At 39.4% G+C, this 23,515-nt stretch overlaps 2 protein-coding genes across 2 annotated transcripts in view; both read right to left on the bottom strand.

Annotated features, from left to right (window-relative positions):
* The window catches only part of SLC4A3 (solute carrier family 4 member 3), a 2,820,719-nt gene that overhangs the window by 2,616,937 nt on the left and 180,267 nt on the right, over positions 1-23,515 (bottom strand). The gene's annotated exons all lie outside the window — the stretch shown is intronic.
* LOC122803961 (progranulin-like) lies at positions 5,881-7,506 on the bottom strand. Its single transcript, XM_044073638.1, has one exon. The coding sequence runs from the start codon at positions 7,504-7,506 to the stop codon at positions 5,881-5,883; it is 1,626 nt and encodes a 541-aa protein (XP_043929573.1).

Raw genomic sequence — 23,515 nt, 5'->3', positions numbered from 1 at the left:
AACCTAAACTGTGAACTTGCATTTCAATATAGACTCCCAATATACTTTGTGGAGACAGGAGGTTAAGTTGTTTGTTTATTCCTGACCATCAGTTAGATTGCCCACACATGAATGTAGGAATGTACACACACACACACACACACACACACACACACACACACACACACACACACACACACACACACCACACCTGGATGCACACACACATACACACATGCAAACACACACACACACACACACACACACACACACACACACACACACACACACACACACACACACACACACACACACACACACACACACACACACACACACACACACACACACACACTTGCGTGCACGCACACATGCATACACACACACACACACACACACACACACACACACACACACACACACACACACGCACACACGCACACATACACATGCACACGCACATGCAAGTGCGCGTGCGCACACACACACACACACACACACACACACACACACACACACACACTTGAGCGCACACAGGCACACAATCACACACACTCATACACAAATGCACACACTTGCACATGCATGCACATGCACGCACACATGCACACACTCATACACACACACGCACACACATGCATGCACATACACACACCCACACACACACTTGCGTGCACACACACACAGGCACACATGCACACATATACACATGCACATGTATGTGAGCACACACACGCACACACACACACTTGTATGTACACACACGCGCACACACACACTTACGCGTATACACACACACACACACACACACACACACACACACACACACACACACACACTTGCACTCGCGCACACATACACACACACTTGTGCACACAGACACATACACACATGCATGCATGCACACACACACACACACACACACACACACACACACACACACACACACACACATACACACACACTTGTGCATACACACATGCACGCACACAAGCACACACACACTTGCGTGCACACACACGCACATATGCACAAGCACACGCACACACACACATACACACACGCATACACACATGCACACACACACACACACACACACGCATACACACACGCATACACACATGCACACACACACACACACACACACATGCTTTTATTAAAATTTGGATTGGTATTGCATTACTAAGCAGTGAGGATGTTTGACCTACTCAGTATTGAGTTTTTTCATATCTCTTTACCTTATAATCCCACACAATCAGCCACAAATTTCCAAGGTTAGGTACCCAAAATGATAGTACACTGTGTTTAAAATAAAGAAAATGCATTTTCTATGTCAAACGTATTTAGCTATTGTGTTTTTTTCATTTATGTATTTTTGGGCCCTATATCTCCACATGCTTTCACTTGAGACAAAAATTTCTCAGCCAAAACTCATATATCTCACTCAAGTCTAAAATGCCTTTTTTGGATACTTCCCTTCACACCCACACCTCCTTATGACATCCAGAACTCTTTTGGGTCTGGCTTCTTTAACTAAGTGACATACCAGCTAATAACAGACAGTATTATACAGGGCGAGGAGTTATTAACAGAATGAAACATATGTCCTGCAGTGGAGAAATCTGTCTTTGTCACTTATTATTCATATTTTCACATTTTTGTTCATATTTTTGTAACTGAGCGACCTACTTTTTATTAAGGTATATGGTGTGAAATATCAATGAGGAACAGGATAATTCACTGAAAATGCTGGTTTATATCACATTAAACTGGAAATATTGCTTATCATTTGTTAATAATCTTGAAAAGAAGCAATATTTACATATGTACATAACACTTCAAATACCAAGTGACTTACAAACTGTGGAATGACATTAGCTGAAACCTTAGATGTTGTTAGAGTAAACTGATTTTAACATTTGCACTCTGAGTTGCATATCATGATACATATCTAGCATTATTTATATTGCCAATTATACAATTAAGCATATGTTTTTATAGTTCTTTAAATATGTCAATAAACATGACCTTATAACCTTATAAGATTTTTTTGTTGTCATGTGAAAGCTTATGTCTGGTTAACAAAAAACGTGCTAACAATACATGTCTAAGATATACAGTTTTCAAGAGATGAAAATCTGTCTGTGAAAGTTAAAAAATATATAAATTGGGGTTTGTGTGTATTATAATATATGAAAGTATTTATGGAAAAGATTATTAATTCACTGACTATTATCGCTGTAAAGAATATGTCTTACTAATAACATTACCATTTGTACAGTTTTAATAACTTTTATTGTTCACAAAATATTTATTTATATTTGTCTATCTTATGTTTTTTATATTTATTTTTCAGAAAATGCCCTGGAATGCAAGATGTGTGTCGGCTGCTAGAGGTGTGAGATTCCATACCACTTAGGTGCTAATGAGGTATGTTAAAATGACACATGAATGGTTAGCTCTATGGTACAAAGGGACAAAGACCTGACAGTCACCAAGATGACATGGGATTGACTAACAACTTGTACAGTGGAGAAGCCAACAAGGAGATGGGACTGAGCACTGAACACCACCAGCTTGTACGTTCTATAAGGATGAACATAGTCAAGGCCACTGCAGTACTGGTATCTCCTGGAGAGATAGGAAAATGTCCACTGCATATTGCATATGGACCAGCGTTATGTGATTGGCTCTGTTAAGCCATGTCTGCATGGTAACTTTCATAAACTGTGAGAATGTGCACATTCACAGGGGAAGGTACTGCTGGCCCTTACATCTTTCAGTATCCTTATCAGCTGCCAGCAGAGGAGTTAAGGTAAAAAACTGAAAAAAATACATCAAGGCTGTCTGAATGACATCCATGCTGTGACTGGCTCTCTCCATTTTGATGGAGAATGACTGGGTGACTGTGGCAGATGCTTGATGTTTGGTGGCTCTCTCCATTTTGATGGAGAATAACTGGGTGATTGTGGCAAATGCTTGATGTTTGGTGGCTCTCTCCATTTTGATGGAGAATAACTGGGTGATTGTGGCAGATGCTTGATGTTTGGTGGCTCTCTCTATTTTGATGGAGAATGACTGGGTGATTGTGGCAGATGCCTGATGTTTGGTGGCTCTCTCCATTTTGATGGAGAATGACTGGGTGATTGTGGCAAATGCCTGATGTTTGGTGGCTCTCTCCATTTTGATGGAGAATAACTGGGTGATTGTGGCAAATGCTTGATGTTTGGTGGCTCTCTCCATTTTGATGGAGAATAACTGGGTGATTGTGGCAGATGCTTGATGTTTGGTAGTCACAGGGGAGAGAAAAAGAATTAAAAACCTGACAATGGTGTTCAGTTTGACACATCAGAGAAACCTTTCAAATCAGTGTCCAACAAGCCAATAGTGTGTATCCATCAGGTTCTAAGCTGCTACAGCTTATCTTGTTCACTGTGGAAGAAATAAGATATTTATATTCATCATCTTATTCAACAGACTAAGACTGGCGAGAAGGTCACCTGCTACAAGATTTTCATATTCACCATCATATTCACTAGACTAAGTGACTGGGGAGAAGGCCATCTGCAGTGAGAAACTGTTGGGATGTCCTCTTCTGATATCCCCAGCTTAGCATATTATAGAAATGTATTTATCTCCCACACTCAGGGGTGTATGTGCCTCTGAGTAGCCATGCATTAGATTAGAAGGCAGGCTCAATCCCTGAGGTACCTAATTTGACCATCATGGGTTCATAGATTAGTACTAGGCTAACTGTCCCTTAGGGCCATTTTAAGCCTAGCCAATTACCCCATGTGAGAATCGAACCCTGCACCTTGTGTCTGTAAGGTGAACACCTTAACCATTATGCCAACCCCCTCCCCCTTTTGTACTCAGCAAGCACAATTTATACCATACAAAACACAGAAGAATACAAAATGAGATATTTACAACAGAATTCATTCAGGAGTATAAAACAGAGAAGCTTTGCAAACAAAGGAAGACAGCAATAGGGCAACAGACACCTATTACAGGGTCCTTCCTACAGATCCATGGATATGGATGAGATACAGAACCGATTTAAAAACCGCTTAGATGATTATGGGACACACATAGGTTCTAATGTATAGAGATGTTGGAAATGTGTACCTTGTTCATGGAATAACTAAAATATAATTCAAACATATGATTGAAATAGACCAGTCTTTCAAGCCATTAGCCAGATAATGGCGGGGCAATACGGGACACCTCTCCCCCAAAGTCACAAACTTGTCTATTAAGTAAAAGGTGGCCTGGTTACTTAGAGAGTTTCCTGCAACATAGCAATTAGTAAACTGTGAGGCAGCAAACTAAAAACTGCCACATCACATGTTAAGTATCTCAACATCAAATGCTAAATAATTAAAACATCAAATGAACTATGAACAACTATCCTCATAGTGGGATGTGCCCCCTACACTCTTTATTGATGGGGTGTGTCCCCCAGCCTCTTTAACCAAACATATTAACTTCAAAATCATATAACAACAGAGAAAAAACAATATTTCGATTTTGCACAAACCCAGATATCTTCTTTCCTTCAATTGATGTGACCTTAAAAGCATTAAAGTTATGTATTGTAAATTCAAACTTAAAAGAATTCCACACATACAAGCATGTTGTATGCACATGATCCCTTTACACTGCTAATACATTTCAAACATAAATAAATGCATAGTAAAAGTAGAGCTAAAGTTAATCAGTAAAATGTAACTTATTAAGAAGTTTTGATGTTAGATGGAACCTGGCAAAAAATAACCATGTTATGCAGTTTTTGATTTCAGAAAATTACAAAATAAATTCTTTATGCAATTTTCAGTGTTTGATGTTATTATTTAGTCATTCAGTACAACAAACAAGACAGTTAAAAAGAAATGTGAGTTATATCTTTCTTCAGAATCAGTCTGTGTCCCAAAAAAGAAGAGCAACAATTTGATTTAATACAAATGAAAGTACACAGCAACACACACAAGGAATACAAACACTCTTAAAGTAAAATGCAGTTGCCATCCCTTATGAAGAAAAAAGAATACCCCAAATTCTCAAAAAGTAGTTAGGAAAAACTATGATACTAAAACATTGAGAAACATATTAACTGACCTGGCTGTGTTGTTTCTGTTTATACTTTGTAGAGATTCATTACTTCAATTATATTTTAGTATATGATTAAGTATTGATTTCCTCTAAAATACAAACACAAGCAACAAAGACAGGTAAGCTGACACTGTCACTGAAAATTGCAGAACCAATCGCTGAAAACCATACAGACAGCTTAAGCTGTTTTACAAAAGAAAAAGGCAGAAACATTGCAGTAAATATATACTACACAGCGGATTTTACACAAACTGAATGATATCATACAGAACAGGAATGTAACAATCCCTTCTTAATACAATAACTTCACATATAACTAGTAGAAATTGTTACAATCAGAGACCCGATGACAATCTTTTCTATTATACACAAGAAGTTCAAAGACATAAAACATTTAGCAATGCATTACAATTTTTTAGTGAAAACTCAGTGTGCCTGAGTTGGCTTTATGATGTAAAAATCTGAAGCCCTCACTACTGAAAAGAAGACCTGGGTTCATTTAGTAGTGATCTGGGTTCTGGAGACAATGGCCGGGAGGGAGAGAAATCATGAAGCAGAGCGTGCTTGTCTCTACTGGGGGAGAGGGGCATTTGTTCCGAGACCCACTCTGTCTACATCAGTGAAGTAAGTAGCTGGACAGAGGTGTCTGCCTTTAAGAGTGCTGGGACTGGGGGGATAAAGCCACTTGTGGAAATGGGTGACAAGGCTTCACACTGCACGTGCAACCACTGGAAACTCATGAATGTATAGAGAAGGAGAGTATAACTTAAAGGAAATGCTACAACAGCACTACATTCTCACTCCACAAAGGGAACCAATAGGATAGGAGCTATAACCGCAGCGACAGCACTGCATTCTCACTCCACAAAGGGAACCAATAGGATAGGAGCTATAACCACGGCGACAGCACTGCATTCTCGCTCCACAAAGGGAACCAATAGGATAGGAGCTATAACCACGGTGACAGCACTGCATTCTCACTCCACAAAGGGAACCAATAGGATAGGAGCTATAACCATGGCGACAGCACTGCATTCTCACTCCACAAAGAGAACCAATAGGATAGGAGCTATAACCGCAGCGACAGCACTGCATTCTCACTCCACAAAAGGAACCAATAGGATAGGAGCTATAACCACGGCGACAGCACTGCATTCTCACTCCACAAAGGGAACCAATAGGATAGGAGCTATAACCACGGCGACAGCACTGCATTCTCACTCCACAAAGGGAACCAATAGGATAGGAGCTATAACCACAGCGACAGCACTGCATTCTCACTCCACAAAGGGAACCAGTAGGATAGGAGCTATAACCACGGCAACAGTACTGCATTCTCACTCCACAAAGGGAACCAGTAGGATAGGAGCTATAACCATGGTGACAGTACTGCATTCTCACTCCACAAAGGGAACCAATAGGATAGGAGCTATAACCATGGCGACAGCACTGCATTCTCATGCCACAAAGGGAACCAATAGGATAGGAGCTATAATCACGGCGACAGCACTGCATTCTCACTCCACAAAGGGAACCAATAGGATAGGAGCTATAACCACGGTGACAGCACTGTATTCTCACTCCACAAAGGGAACCAATAGGATAGGAGCTATAACCATGGCAACAGCACTGCATTCTCACTCCACAAAGGGAACCAATAGGATAGGAGCTATAACCACGGCAACAGCACTGCATTCTCACTCCACAAAGGGAACCAGTATGATAGGAGCTATAACCATGGTGACAGCACTGCATTCTCACTCCACAAAAGGAACCAATAGGATAGGAGCTATAACCATGGCGACAGCACTGCATTCTCACTCCACAAAGGGAACCAGTAGCATAAGAGCTATAACCACGGTGACAGCACTGTATTCTCACTCCACAAAGGGAACCAATAGGATAGGAGCTATTACCACGGCAACAGCACTGCATTCTCACTCCACAAAGGGAACCAGTAGGATAGGAGCTATAACCGCGGTGACAGCACTGCATTCTCACTCCACAAAGGGAACCAATAGGATAGGAGCTATAACCATGGTGACAGCACTGCATTCTCACTCCACAAAGGGAACCAATAGGATAGGAGCTATAACCAGGGCGATAGCACTGCATTCTCACTCCACAAAGGGAACCAGTAGGATAGGAGCTATAACCACGGCGACAGCACTGCATTCTCACTCCACAAAGAGAACCAGTAGGATAGGAGCTATAACCACGGCGACAGCACTGCATTCTCACTCCACAAAGGGAACCAAAAGGATAGGAGCTACAACCACGGCGACAGCACTGCATTCTCACTCCACAAAGGGAACCAATAGGATAGGAGCTATAACCACGGCGACAGCACTGCATTCTGACTCCACAAAGGGAACCAATAGGATAGGAGCTATAACCACGGTGACAGCACTGCATTCTCACTCCACAAAGGGAACCAGTAGGATAGGAGCTATAACCACGGTGACAGCACTGCATTCTCACTCCAAAAAAGGGAGCCAATAGGATAGGAGCTATAACCATGGCGACAGCACTGCATTCTCATGCCACAAAGGGAACCAATAGGATAGGAGCTATAATCACAGCGACAGCACTGCATTCTCACTACACAAAGGGAACCAGTAGGATAGGAGCTATAACCATGGCAACAGCACTGCATTCTCACTCCACAAAGGGAACCAGTAGGATAGGAGCTATAACCATGGTGACAGCACTGCATTCTCACTCCACAAAGGGAACCAATAGGATAGGAGCTATAACCATGGCGACAGCACTGCATTCTCACTCCACAAAGGGAACCAGTAGCATAAGAGCTATAACCACGGTGACAGCACTGCATTCTCACTCCACAAAGGGAACCAATAGGATAGGAGCTATTACCACGGCAACAGCACTGCATTCTCACTCCACAAAGGGAACCAGTAGGATAGGAGCTATAACTGCGGTGACAGCACTGCATTCTCACTCCACAAAGGGAACCAATAGGATAGGAGCTATAACCATGGTGACAGCACTGCATTCTCACTCCACAAAGGGAACCAATAGGATAGGAGCTATAACCAGGGTGACAGCACTGCATTCTCACTCCACAAAGGGAACCAGTAGGATAGGAGCTATAACCACGGTGACAGCACTGCATTCTCACTCCACAAAGAGAACCAGTAGGATAGGAGCTATAACCACAGCGACAGCACTGCATTCTCACTCCACAAAGGGAACCAAAAGGATAGGAGCTATAACCACGGCGACAGCACTGCATTCTCACTCCAGAAAGGGAACCAATAGGATAGGAGCTATAACCACGGCGACAGCACTGCATTCTGACTCCACAAAGGGAACCAATAGGATAGGAGCTATAACCACGGCGACAGCACTGCATTCTCACTCCACAAAGGGAACCAGTAGGATAGGAGCTATAACCACGGCGACAGCACTGCATTTTCACTCCACAAAGGGAACCAATAGGATAGGAGCTATAACCACGGCAACAGCACTGCATTCTCACTCCCCAAAGGGAACCAGTAGGATAGGAGCTATAACCACGGCAACAGCACTGCATTCTCACTCCACTAAGGGAACCAATAGGATAGGAACTATAACCATGGCAACAGCACTGCATTTTCACTCCACAAAGGGAACCAGTAGGATAGGAGCTATAACCGTGGTGACAGCACTGCATTCTCACTCCACAAAGGGAACCAGTAGGATAAGAGCTATAAACGCGGTGACAGTACTGCATTCTCACTCCACAAAGGGAACCAATAGGATAGGAGCTATAACCACGGCAACAGCACTGCATTCTCACTACACAAAAGGAACCAGTAGGATAGGAGCTATAACCGCGGTGACAGCACTACATTCTCACTCCACAAAGGGAACCAATAGGATAGGAGCTATAACCGTGGCGACAGCACTGCATTCTCACTCCACAAAGGGAACCAGTAGGATAGGAGCTATAACCACGGTGGCAGCACTGCATTCTCACTCCACAAAGGGAACCAAGATAGGAGCTATAACCATGGTGACAGCACTGCATTCTCACTCCACAAAGGGAACCAATAGGAGCTATAACCGCGGTGACAGCACTGCATTCTCACTCCGCAAAGGGAACCAATAGGATAGGAGCTATAACCGTGGTGATAGTACTGCATTCTCACTACACAAACGGAACCAATAGGATAGGAGCTATAACCATGGCAACAGCACTGCATTCTCACTCCACAAAGGGAACCAATAGGATAAGAGCTATAACTGCGGTGACAGCACTGCATTCTCACTCCACAAAGGGAACCAATAGGATAGGAGCTATAACCGCTGTGACAGCACTGCATTCTCACTCCACAATGGGAAACAATAGGATAGGAGCTATAACCGCGGTGACAGCACTGCATTCTCACTCCACAAAGGGAACCAATAGGATAGGAGCTATAACCGTGGCTTGATACTTGCTAGGCATGGAGGAGAAAAATAGAAAAAGGAAACTATACGATAAATTCAAGTAAAACAGTAACAGCAATGTATCCATGTCATGAAATCCCACCGTCTGAGTAAAGAGCTTTGAGATTTGGAACAGTATGCATTTGTTACGGGGATCTTCCCTAATTTGAAACTTGCATCATTCTTCAAAGAGGTAAAAGTAGCACTTGATGAAAGGCTGACAGTGCCTGCTGCTTCTGTAGATCTTCCTAACATATTTGGCACTATTCTCATAAGGAAACAACTGACAAAATGAAACTATTAAATGTCAATCCATACATAATTCAATGACTAAAACAGTGATTAAGCAACAGGATGCAGGATGTCTAGGTGGGTGGGGATTGCATGTCAGTCTTGACAGCAGTAACCTGCAGTGTCCCACAGGGTTCATAACTGCTCTTCTCAGATACAGAAATGTGAAATGGGTTACTGATAATTATATATGCTAATGGCTGCAAACTGTTTTTATTTTTATTTATTTTATTTTACATTTGTTGACCGGGTAGTCTAACTGGATACATGTCCATTTTCAGTAGAGGCCGGGGGAGATAAGCTCCATGACATGAATAAAATACAGTGCTGGGACTGGGGGGGGGGGGGATAAAGCCACTTGTGGAAATGGGTGACAAGGCTTCACACTGCACGTGTAACCACTGGAATCACATGAATTTATAGAGAAAGAGAGTATAACATAATTATTTCAGGAAATGATGCCGGAGTCCTCCAAGACAGTATACAAAACACATACCTGCTGCAGTAATAACGACCTCACATGTAATGTCAATGCATATGACATAAAATATAGCGTCATTAGACTCGACTAAAGTGACATAAATTATGATTAGAAAATAAATGGTTAAATCATAAGAAATTATACTATCACTAAAGATCTAGGCACAGTGGTAGACAGCAATTTACATTAATATGCATCTAAAAATCTCAGAAAATCATATATTATAGTACATCTAATTCTAAACGGTATGTTTAGTCACTGCAAGGAGATCATTGTATCACTTTATACTTCACTGATCTGACCCATTACTGAATACAGTGTTCTGTTTTGTATGTTTTGGATAAGCCATCTGCAAGAACATGAAAAGGTAAACTGTTCCATGTGGTTGGAAAATGTAGATTAGGAATAAAGGCTTCAGGAACTGTCATTATAATCACATTCTTTTATGTTACTTAGAGGTGGTCGCTGCCTGGATTATAAGGCGGTGCCTGATCCTGTTCTATTTGAAAATCTCTAACTGGAATACACTACAAGGATAACTAATATTAGATTGTGGAACCTAATTCTAACAAAAAATATCAATTATTGAAAATCATGTGACAGGTACATTAAACAATTCTTCACAAGATTATGAAATAAGCTTCCACTTGCTATTAAAAGAAGTCATTTATTACCTTCCTTCAAAAATAATGCTTATAAACAATTTGAAGGGTTAATAATGAAAGTCTTATGATAACCTACAAAACCTAGAGTTGCACTACGACATCAATTTGACAAATGGGAAGAAGGTGGAATAGGCTTGCCAGATTTTAAAGGATATACACAATCATCAGATTTAAAAACAGTTTCTCTATGGTTAAACAAAGAATATACTTCCAAATGGAAACTAATAAATGAAAAACTCTGGTTAAAAATCACTCATGATTTAACAAATAAACATATGGAAATAGTTACAAATAGCTTACTTTGGTTATTGAAGGAATATATGGCAACAAGGAAACACAAAACTATAAATTCTAAATACATTATCAATACCCTAAAGACTTTATGCACATTGCAAACAAAAATCCAGATTTAAAAGCATGGACTTTTTTCATATTCCCAGTAGCATATACACAAAATAATATAACTCAGGACTCAGTAGCAGTTAAAACACTTGGTAAGAATAGTCTAATTTACTGGCATCAGTTGATAAACACTAATAAAGTACTAATGATAGAGCACATTATTAGTTATTTCAAACTTGAAAATAACACGTGGTTAACACTGGAGGGATTAAGACAAACAGTTTTAAACCAACAGGTAATAATGCAGAAGTCTGCTAGGGAAAAGATTCCTAAGTTCATAGTGCAGTTAATAATGCTGATGGAATTTCTCACAAATGGGAAAGGAATTTTATCAGTATTGTAAAGATTATTAAAGAAACAAGAGTTTATAAACAAAATATATGGAAATACTATCAAATAGTCAATGGTAAAATGCCAGATGATAAAAATAAAAAAACAAATTCTTACATCTACAAAAATAACATCTTTATCACTATATTGGCAATTTTTCACATGACAATTTATATATAGAACATACTTAACACCACACAAATTAGAACTAATATATAATAAAGAAAATAGATGTTGGAGTAGTAAATCACAATCAATAGCCAATTGGAAACACATTTTCTATGAATGCCATTTACTTAAACAATATTTGGAAAGTGTTAACTATTTGTTACAAATACTGTTCGCTGCTAATTTTCAACTTACAAAATCTGTAGTTTTGTTGAATACACCTGTGCCATCTTGTGTTCCAAGGCAAAACTATGTAATTTTGTGGACTCTTCTTGCTATTGCAAGGAAAAATATTACAGAACTGGAAAGCTGCAACGCCTCACAATTTTAAACATTATCAGTCTTGCAGTTGGAATTTAAAACAATCAAGGAAAGAACAGAACGACCTACTTCCGTAAGCATTGGCTGGAAAAAGTAAATCAAGTGCTGGAAACAGAAGACTGTAATAAATTATAATCTTATTCAAAGATACGTTAAAGAAAACAACGTTTTTCAAGTATAGACATCCTATGTAAATAGTTGGCTTTGTAATGTCTGTTTTTGGAATTGTTTCTCCACTTTAAGCTTTGACTATGTAAATATTTCTTTGATATACATACTGTATATATGTTTATGCTTCTGAAAAATCAATAAAAATGTATTCTGTAAATAAAAATAATGCTTTTATATATATATATATATATATATATATATATATATATATATATATATATATATATATATATATATATATATATATATATTTTTTTGTTTTTACATATATATATATATATATATATATTTTTTTTTTGTTTTTACACATATATATATATATATATATATTTTTTTTTTGTTTTTACATATATATATATATTAATATATGTAAAAAGTATATATCTAAATCTTGAAAGCTCATAATCTTGAAATTTAAAATACTGAGTCCAAAATCTTGAAAGTTCAAAATACTGAAGACTCAAAATACTGAATTTCATAATATTGAAAAAACAGAGTACACCAAACACTTACAATATTCCAACAGAACTACATAACGAAACATATTACTCTTCTCCAACTATAAGCAGGAGGGCAAGCACCCCTGCACCCCTTGCTACTTAAATATATCAACTCGAAGATCACACTCCACAGAAGAAAAATGGCAAGTATACCATTACATGCTGCATGACTGCCTGCTGTAGCCTTAGCCATGTTCCCTTTTAATTTGCTATACAACAACAGAACTCATCTTAGTGTAGTAAAGTGCAATCTCGGAGTTGATATATTTATGAAGCAGAGGCTTGCCCCCCTGCTAATAGTTAAAGTAAACAAATATGCTTTGTCTTTTATTTGTTTCTCTATGTACTTTTGGTGGAGTATAGTAAGTTTAGTATCCTGTAGTTTTTCTCAATATTACGAAAATAAGTATTTTGAGTTTTCAGTATTTTGAACTTTCAAGATATTGGATTCAGTGTTTTGAATTTCAAGATTATGAGCTTTCCAAACTTAGAAGTGGACCTGTATGTATATATATATATATATATATATATATATATATATATATATATATATATTAAGAAATGAACTTCGTGACAATAAAAGCATTCAATAAAATAGTAAATAACACCAACAACTCTTGTAGAACTTTAGCGCTTTCGTCTTATTTATTATCAAGACTTCTTCAGAAAGACATGTTTCATAAGTATGAGCAACCATTTTCACTTCCTTTATATAGATTAGTTCTAGCAGGCCATTTAAATTAACAACAGTTCCTTTCCAATAGAAAAGTGTGAACAAGCAGGGTGCTGTGTGCATTTTCATTAACATTACAATTGCAGTTACATAAGGCAAATTGGTCAGACAGTAATAGCCTTGCGGTACCGTGTGCATACTAAAAGGGATAGTGTGCAAAAAGGGATCGTGTGCAAAAAGGGATCGTGTGCAAAAAAGGGGATTGTGTGCAAAAAAGGGGATTGTGTGCAAAAAGGGACTGTGTGCAAAAAGGGACTGTGTGCAAAAAAAAAAAAAAAAAAAAAAAATAAAGGTTGGGGGGGGGTACCAGGAAAGATGACAGTCATGCTGTGATGATTCTAATATAAACACGTAACTTATGAGTGTTTGCCTCCAAAGGTAAGTAAAGAAGGGAACGGAGGAAGGTGGAGGAGTCAGGTAGAGAGTCCTAATATGCTTTGGCATCGGTGTGTGTGTAGAGAAATGTGTGGGTATGCCACCTGATGGGGGAGTGGGAGGAATTCGGTGTGGACTTGAGGGGGGGCTGTTAGGGGGCCGCCCATGACAAGGAGCCTATGAATAACAGTGTCCCCCAGAAGACTGTCAGTGCAGATGGTACCACCCATGGGCTGGTTTGGATGGTATCACCCCTTGAATGGCTGCGTGAAAATGTGAGACCGGGGGGTATAGTTGGTGGGGTCAGCGGGGGCTAGCCTGGTGATTGGGAGCATGTGTGTAGGGGGTATGGGGAGTCAAAAGTCAGAGAGAGAGTGGGAGCATGTGTGCAGGGGGTATGGGGGAGTCAAAAGTCAGAGAGAGAGAGAGAGAGAGAGAGAGAGAGAGGAAACACATTATATTCACTTGCACAGTTGTAAATCCATAAACACATTAAATCTACTTGCACAATTCTTCAAACCCTCTTGCACAGTTCTTCAAACCCTATCACATTTCAATCTCTATACCATTTAAGTGCACATTTAATGTTCAGTGTCTCGTTGAGACCTGGATAGACATCAGCTCTCAGTTCTATCTGCCATTTTAATTCCCGGACTTGCAGGAATGTGTCCATGTCCCCTACAAATTCTGTTATTTTTTCCAGCACTGTGAATTTGAATCCTGTGAAGTTTGGGCAAATAGTACTGTGTTTAGCCAAGGCATTCAAACTGTCCTGTTTGTGTGCACCTACAGTCTTCTGGGGGACACTGTTATTCATAGGCTCCTTGTCATGGGCGGCCCCCTAACAGCCCCCCCTCAAGTCCACACCGCATTCCTCCCACTCCCCCATCAGGTGGCATACCCACACATTTCTCTACACACACACCGATGCCAAAGCATATTAGGACTCTCTACCTGACTCCTCCACATTCCTCCGTTCCCTTCTTTACTTACCTTTGGAGGCAAACACTCATAAGTTACGTGTTTATATTAGAATCATCACAGCATGACTGTCATCTTTCCTGGTACCCCCCCCCCCCAACCTTTTTTTTTTTTTTTTTGCACACAGTCCCTTTTTGCACACAGTCCCTTTTTTGCACACAATCCCCTTTTTTGCACACGATCCCTTTTTGCACACAATCCCTTTTTTGCACACGATCCCTTTTTGCACATTATCCCTTTTAGTATGCACACGGTACCACAAGGCTATTACTGTCTGACCAATTTGCCTTATGTAACTGCAATTGTAATGTTAATGAAAATGCACACAGCACCCTGCTTGTTCACACTTTTCTATTGGAAAGGAACTGTTGTTAATTTAAATGGCCTGCTAGAACTAATCTATATAAAGGAAGTGAAAATGGTTGCTCATACTTATGAAACATGTCTTTCTGAAGAAGTCTTGATAATAAATAAGACGAAAGCGCTAAAGTTCTACAAGAGTTGTTGGTGTTATTTACTATTTTATTGAATGCTTTTATTGTCACGAAGTTCATTTCTTCGTTAAAATTTCTTCTCTTCGTTCAATTTTTTTGAGTGCGGTTAATTTTAGTTTTATATATATATATATATATATATATATATATATATATATATATATATATATATATATATATATATATATATATATATATGTATTCACTTCAGAAACTCGAAATACTGAAATCTCAAATTTCAGTAGCTCAAGCCCAAGAAGTTGAATCCACAAAACAACGAAAACTGAAAACCGCGAAAGTCAAAACCTCGAATACTGGAGGTTTTGAATTTTGCGGTTTTACTACATACACACACACACACACACCATCCACCACACAAACACACAATCACTCTACTACATGAAAGCAGGGTGGCAAGCCCCTCGGCACCACCCCTACTTAAATATTCTCACTCCGAGGTCGCACTACATACAAACACACACAAAACACCACCACACAAGCTACTTTCTCTTCGCACACAAACATCACAGCAACAAAACACACTGACACACACCACAGCCCCTACCCAAACCCACCCCTTAACACACACACACACACACACACACACACACACACACACACACACACACACACACACACACACACACACACACACACACACACACACACACACACATCACAGCAAAAAAACACCACACCACAGCCCCTACCCATCCCCCTTAACACACACACACACACACACACACACACACACACACACACACACACACACGCACACACACACACACACACACACACACACACACACACACGCACACTTACTTACCTGAATACATGACCACAGTGGAACTTTAGAAGTGTGAAATTCAAAACCACCGGTATTTTCACTGTTATGTGGATTCGACTTCTTGGGCTCGAAATACTGAAATTCGAGATGTAAGTATTTCAAGCTTCTGAAGTGATCCCATATATATATATATATATATATATATATATATATATATATATATATATGGTTTCACTTCAGAATCTCGAACTACTGAAATATTTAACTTCAGTAGCTCGAGACCGAAGTGTAGAAACTGCACTTGTGTGAAAGTGCAAAATGACAAATGGAAGAAATGACGAATGCAGAAATGTTGAATCCATGGTTGTGGAGGCACGTACATGACATGGGATTCCCTGTGTTTGTGATGTGCGGTCTGGTATGTGGATGTAGCTGGGGATTCAGGTAAGTGATGTTTTACTAGGGTTTTGGGTAGGGACCTTAGTGTGTGTGAGTGTGTTTGGAGTTTTGAGGTTTGGGTTAGGGTAGGTAAGTAAGATTGTGAGTGTGTAAGTGTTGAGAGTGGTGGTATTCATACATATGTGATGTGTTTGTGCAAGGGGAGTGTAAATGTGTAGTGGTGTTTTTATGTTTTTAGTGCAACCTCGGAGTTAGTATATATAAGTAGCAGGGGTGTGGGGGGTGCAGGGGGGCTTGCCCACCTGCTTATATGTAGGGTCTGTATGTGTGTTCGTTTTGTTATGTTTGTGTGTGTTGTGTTAGTTTGTAGTGTAGGGAAGAAGGTGTATGTGTGCTTGTTTGTTTGTGGAATATGTATGTGGGCAGTCGGAATTTTAAATTTTGCGCTTTTGGGGTTACAGGTTTTTAAGTTTTCGGCTTTACAGTCTTGAGATACTGAATTTCGATATTTAAGTATTTCAGGATTGTAAAGTGAAACCACACACACACACACACACACACACACACATATATATATATATATATATATATATATATATATATATATATATCTATATATATATATATATATATATATATGAGTCACCTTCATATAAACAAAATCCCACTTACCCAACTTTCATAACATCAAGCCAAGAATGCTAAAAGTCCACAACACCGACCACTCGGAACACCTACATGTAACTGAAGGTAAGTAACTGCTTGGCCAGCATGTTGACCTTTGCTCCTGAACTCCACGGTAATGCAATCTCAGAGTTAGTATATTTAGTTAGGAGGGGTGTGGGGGCAAAGACCCCCACGTGGGTGTGTTTAGTTTGCTTCCGTTTTAGTTTGTTTGTCAGGTTGGCCAACAGGTTACTTACCTTTAGTTAAAAGTCGGTATTCTGAGAGGTCGGTGTTGTGGACTTTCTGTGTTCTCATCTCAATGTTATGAAAGTCAGGTAAGTGGGAATTTGTTTATATGAAGTAGACCCATATATATATATATATATATATATATATATATATATATATATATATATATATATACATATATATGTATATAGATATACACATATATATGTATATAGATATGTGTGTGTGTGTGTGTGTGTGTGTGTGTGTGTATGACACTGTATCTAATGTATTGTGTCCTAACACAAAGTAGGTCGATGCCAAATGGTTGGCACAGAGAGGTGGTTGAGAGGTGTGCATGATCAGCAATCCCCAGGTAGGGGAATATTTCCTTTCCCCAGGGACTGTGCAATGTCAGAGTTAGTAAATATAATTAGCAAGGGGTATGGTGGTACAGTCCCCCACATGAGGAGGTGTAGAGTGACTTGCCCCCCCTGCAGAAACACTTGTCATTGGTTTAATCATCTCCAGACTAATCCCCAGAGCATGCTCAGAATGTGTCATTACTGGTGCATTTGGCATTTAGATGTTGATCTGTAGGGTGTCTTGACACTGTACATTGGATACAGTGTCTCACTCCCATATACATTGGAAGTATGACACATCAACACAAGCTTATGAAAGTTAATATGTTATAAACATACAATAATACCAGTGGACCTTGGGAAGTCTCACAGTGCTTCAAGAGGTTGGTCACTCCCTTCTGCAATTCTGTCAAGTTAAAGTAAATAGAAAAGGGTATCTTTTATGCCTTGCAAACACTTTTTAACACAATTTTAGCAAAAGTGATAGAGTTAATGCTAGTTAGGTCATGTGTAAAACCATGTTAATAGAATTAAGAAAAATGCCACTTAAAAGAAGTTTATTTGATTAACAGTTCATATGACTAAGTTCAGAATGCATACAGTTCACTATACAGACAGAGGTAAGAAGACTGTGTAAAAGGGTAACAGAGCATTTGTGTGACCTGTCATGTTAGGGTTGGAATATGGGTTAGTTAAGGGAATAGCTTTAGTGTTGTTTGTGTATTTGTGTGTGTGTGTGTGTGTGTGTGTGTGTGTGTGTGTGTGTGTGTGTGTGTGTGTGTGTGTGCACGTGTGCACCAGAGCCAGTCTTGTATAGTCATAATGTACAGAATGTTTTTTCTAAGACATGGTACAAAGTAAGGATTTGGGGCAGAAACGGGGTTAGGGTTAGGTTTGGCATGCATTAATAAGTGGTGCAGCTGGCATACCTCTGAACCGCTTAGAGCAAGACATCTGGACAAAGGTATAAATAAAAGTGGAACAAAGGTCCACAAATAGGAACAATTTTTAAATATTGCTATGATAAATTTAGAAAGTTGATAGAATAACAGGTTTTGCCTTACCTTGAACTTTCTGATGGGTATGAAGTCTAAAACTCAAATTTCTGTTATTATTTAATAACTTGAGTCTTTAATGATTTCCCACTAATTTGCCAGAAAACCACAATTTTATGAAAAATGCATTAAAAGTATAAGGCAAAAATCTAGACATTCTGCAGAAATCTGTACAATTGAGAGGTGTGGGGGTGAATACTAATGCTATAATGCAAATTTCCCCTAATAATATAACTTCCACCTTGGGTCTTACCTGAAAAGAGGCTACTAGTCTAGTGGGACTAAATAAATAAATAAAAAATAAATAAAAAAATGCATATTAACTGTAACTATGACCCTGCCCTAACCCTAACCATGTACGTACCTTATTTTAGAAAAACCCTTTCCGTAACTTTACCACTATTCAAACAAACCAAGTGCTATGGTAGTGCTCTGATTTGGGTTTTTTGTTTGCTTGCTACCAAAAAATAAAAGAAATCAAAGAGAAAAAGAACTGTTAAAGAAAACAAAATGTTTCATGTTGCATTCTGTCCATTAAGCAGAACCCCAGTGGACATTCAGATGTAAGTTTTCTGAATAATGGAAGTGGTACTAAGAAAAAGTGAAGAGTTACGGTTAGGATTAGCACACAACAGTAGCAATATAATTCACACATACATTGATACAGATACATACACACACACACACACACACACACACACACACACACACACACACACACACACACACACACACACACACACACACACACACACCCACAGACAGATACATACATATATCTATATGGGTCTACTGTATATAATCAAAAACTCACTTTTTCAAAAATAAACAGCAGACCCATGGTTATGCAAAAGTGCACTTAAGCGAAAGTGCACTTCCGTCAACATTGGTTCAATGAACCAATAAAGAACAGATAAACATTGTTTTTGCAAGGGGGCAAGCCCCACTGTACCCTCCATGTGGGGTGCTGTGCCCCCCACACACCCCTACTTAAATATACCAACTCCGAGATCGCACTGCAGTGGGGAAACACGTAAATTCCCTTTCCCCACTATAGTGTGCTTTGGCACCTGTGTTCCTTAACGGTTCATTGAACCATACTTCGCGGAAGTGCACTTTCACTTAAGTGCACTTTTGCGTAACCGAGGATCCACTGTACATTTTCGAACAAGTGGATTTTTAGTCTTTTACAGTAGACTCATATATATATATATATATATATATATATATATATATATATATATATATATATGTGTGTGTGTGTGTATTTTTTTTCTGTGTGTGTGCACGCATGTGGTTAAAGGACAAGTGTTTGAATCACAAATCACTAAATCCAAATGGCTGAAAGTGCATTTTACTGAAACACCATTTATTCAAATAGCAATTAATTGAAACATGGTACTGTCAACATCACCCAGGAGAAGTTTTTTAAAAAGATTTTTTTTTCAAAAGAATTTTATTGATTTTAATTAAAACAAATTTATAAGCAATCACATATATTTGCAGAAAAATTGTAAATTGAGAGGTTATAACATATAAAACTCAAATGATTATATATACAGAACTAATAAAATAAAATAATAAGGTACTTACAAAGACATCCATTAATCTTTACATAAAAGATGATGTTTTAACCATTTCTGATTGTATATCACATGTGGAAATGTAAAAAGAATATTTTTCAAGGGGGGAACCGCCATACCTCCATGTCCTCCTTGCTTAAATACTGTATGTTAACTTCATGGTCACACAGCTGTAGAGAGAAGTGAACATATCACACCCAGGCAATTCCACAGCTAGCTGCCAGACACCACATCTGCAGGCATTATATGCTGCTAACTTCAAGCATCAGATAAAGTTTATGCATACGCTTTTACAGATTTGTAATTCTGTGACACAGAACTATAAGTATGTCATAGTCACTGATCTGGATGTTCAACCAAATGGTCATTCAGCTAAATGAGCTTTCAACCAACTGGTTTCAGTAATTTGTCATTTAGCAAAATGGACATTTAAGGTATATATATATATATATATATATATATATATATATATATATATATATATATATATATATATATATATATATATATATATATATATATATATATATATATATATATATATCATCATCACCATCTTCTTTCGGCTGTTCTCGTTAGGGGTCGCCACAGCGGATCATCTGTTTCCATTTCTTCCTGTCATCTGCATCATCCTCTTTCACACCAACCACCTACATGTCCTCTCTCACCACATCCATAAACCTTATCTTAGGCCTTCCTCTATTCCTGTTACCTGGTAGCTTCATTCTTAGCATCTTTTTCCCAATATACTCAGCATCCCTCCTCAGCACATGTCCGGACCGACACAATCTTGCATCTCTGGCTCTGTCTCCAAACCTTCCAACCTGGGCTGACCCTCTAATATACTTATTCCTAATCCTGACCACCCTCGTCACACCTAGTGCAAATCTTCACATCTTTAACTCTGACACATCCAGATCTAATGCCTGCCTTTTTGTCAATGCCACTGTCTCCAACCCATATAACATAGCTGGTCTCGCTACCCTCTTGTAGACCTTCCCTTTCACTCTTACTGGTACTCATCTATCACAAATCACTCCTGACACTCTTCTCCACCCACTCCATCCTGCCTGTACTATCTTCTTCACCTCTCTTTCACACTCACCATTACTCTGAACTATGGATCCCAAGTATTTCAACTCATCCACCTTCGCCACTTCTACTCCATGCATCCTCACCATTCCTCTGTCCTCCCTCTCATTCACACACACATATATTCTGTCTTAGTCCTGCTGACCTTCATTCCTTTTCTCTCTAGAGCATATCTCCACCTCTCCATGGTCTCCTCCACCTGTTCCCTACTCTCACTACAGATCACAATGTCATCTGCAAACATCATAGTCCACGGGGACTCCTGTCTGATTTTGTCTGTCAACCTGTCCATCACCATTGCAAATAAGAAAGGGCTCAGAGCTGATCCTTGATGTAATCCCACCTCCACCTTAAATGCATCCATCATTCCCATGGCAGACCTCACCGCTATCACAATACCCTCGTACATATCCTGTATCACTCTTACATACTTTTTGACACTCCTGACGTCCTCATACAATACCACAACTCCTCTCTAGGCACCCTATCATATGCTTTCTCTAAGTCTACAAAAACACAATGCAACTCCTTCTGACCTTTTCTGTACTTCTCCATCAACACTCTCAGAGCAAACATTGCATCTGTAGTGCTCTTTCCCGGCATGAAATCATTCTGCTAATCACTAATCATCACGTCCCTTCTTAACCTAGCTTCCACTACTCTTTCCCATAACTTCATGCTGTGACTGATCAATTTAATCCCTCTATAGTTACTACAGCTCTGCACCTCACCCTTATTCTTAAAAAGCGGTACCAAAACACTTTTTCTCCAATCCTCAGGCATCCTCTCACTTTCCAAGATTTCATTAAACAATCTGATTAAAAATTCCATTGCCATTTCACCTAAACACCTCCGTGTTTCCACAGGTATGCCATCTGGACCAACAGCCATTCCATTCTTCATCCTCTTCATAGCTACCCTTACTTCCTCCTTGCTAATCCATTGTACTTCATGATTCACTATCCCCACATCATCCAACCTTCTCTCCCTCTCATTCTCTTCATTCATCAACCCCTCAAAGTACTCTTTCCATCTCCTCAACACACTCTCCTCGCTTGTGAGTATGTTTCCCTCATTATCCTTTATCACCTTTACCTGCTGCACATCTTTCCTAGCTCAGTCCCTCTGTCTAGCCAATTGGTACAAGTCCTTTTCTCCCTCCTTAGTGTCCAACCTTTCATACAACTCTTCATATGCCTTATCCTTAGCCTTCGCCACCTCTCTCTTTGCCCTGCACCTCATCTCCTTATACTCCTGTCTACTTTCTTCATCTCTCTGACAATCCCACTTCTTCTTTGCCAACCTCTTTCTCTGTATACTCTCCTGTACTTCCTCATTCCACCACCATGTCTCCTTGTCGTCCTACCTCTGTCCAGATGTCATACCAAGCACCTTTATAGCCGTCTCCCTTTCTAGCTCTGCTGTTGTTACCCAGCTATTTGGTAACTCTTCACTGCCACCCAGTGCCTGTCTTAACTCTTCCCTGAACTCCACATCACAATTACCCTTTTTCAATTTCCACCATTTGATCCTTGGTGCTGCCCTCACACCCCTCCTCCTCTTCTTGATCACCAACATCATCTTTCAAACCACCTGCCTAACTACACTTTCTCCGGTCACCAATTTACAGTCTCCATTCTCCTTCATATTGGCCCTTCTACATAAGATATAATCCACCTGTGTGCATCTTCCTCCACTCTTGTACGTCACCCTATGCTCCTCCCTCTTCTTAAAATACGTATTCACCACAGCCATATCCATCCTTCTCGCAAAATCCACCACCATCTGACCTTCTGCATTCCTTTGTTTAACACCATACCTACCCATCACTTCCTCATCCCCTCTGTTCCCTTCACCAACATGCCCATTGAAATCTGCTCCAGTCACAACTCTCTCACCCTTG

The sequence above is a fragment of the Protopterus annectens genome, chromosome 6.part0, assembly GCF_019279795.1.
Source record: "Protopterus annectens isolate FY-2018-M chromosome 6.part0, PAN1.0, whole genome shotgun sequence".
Lineage (NCBI taxonomy): Eukaryota > Metazoa > Chordata > Ceratodontiformes > Protopteridae > Protopterus > Protopterus annectens.
The sequence above is the reverse complement of the archived record's forward strand: the minus strand, read 5'-3'. Positions and strand labels throughout refer to the sequence as shown.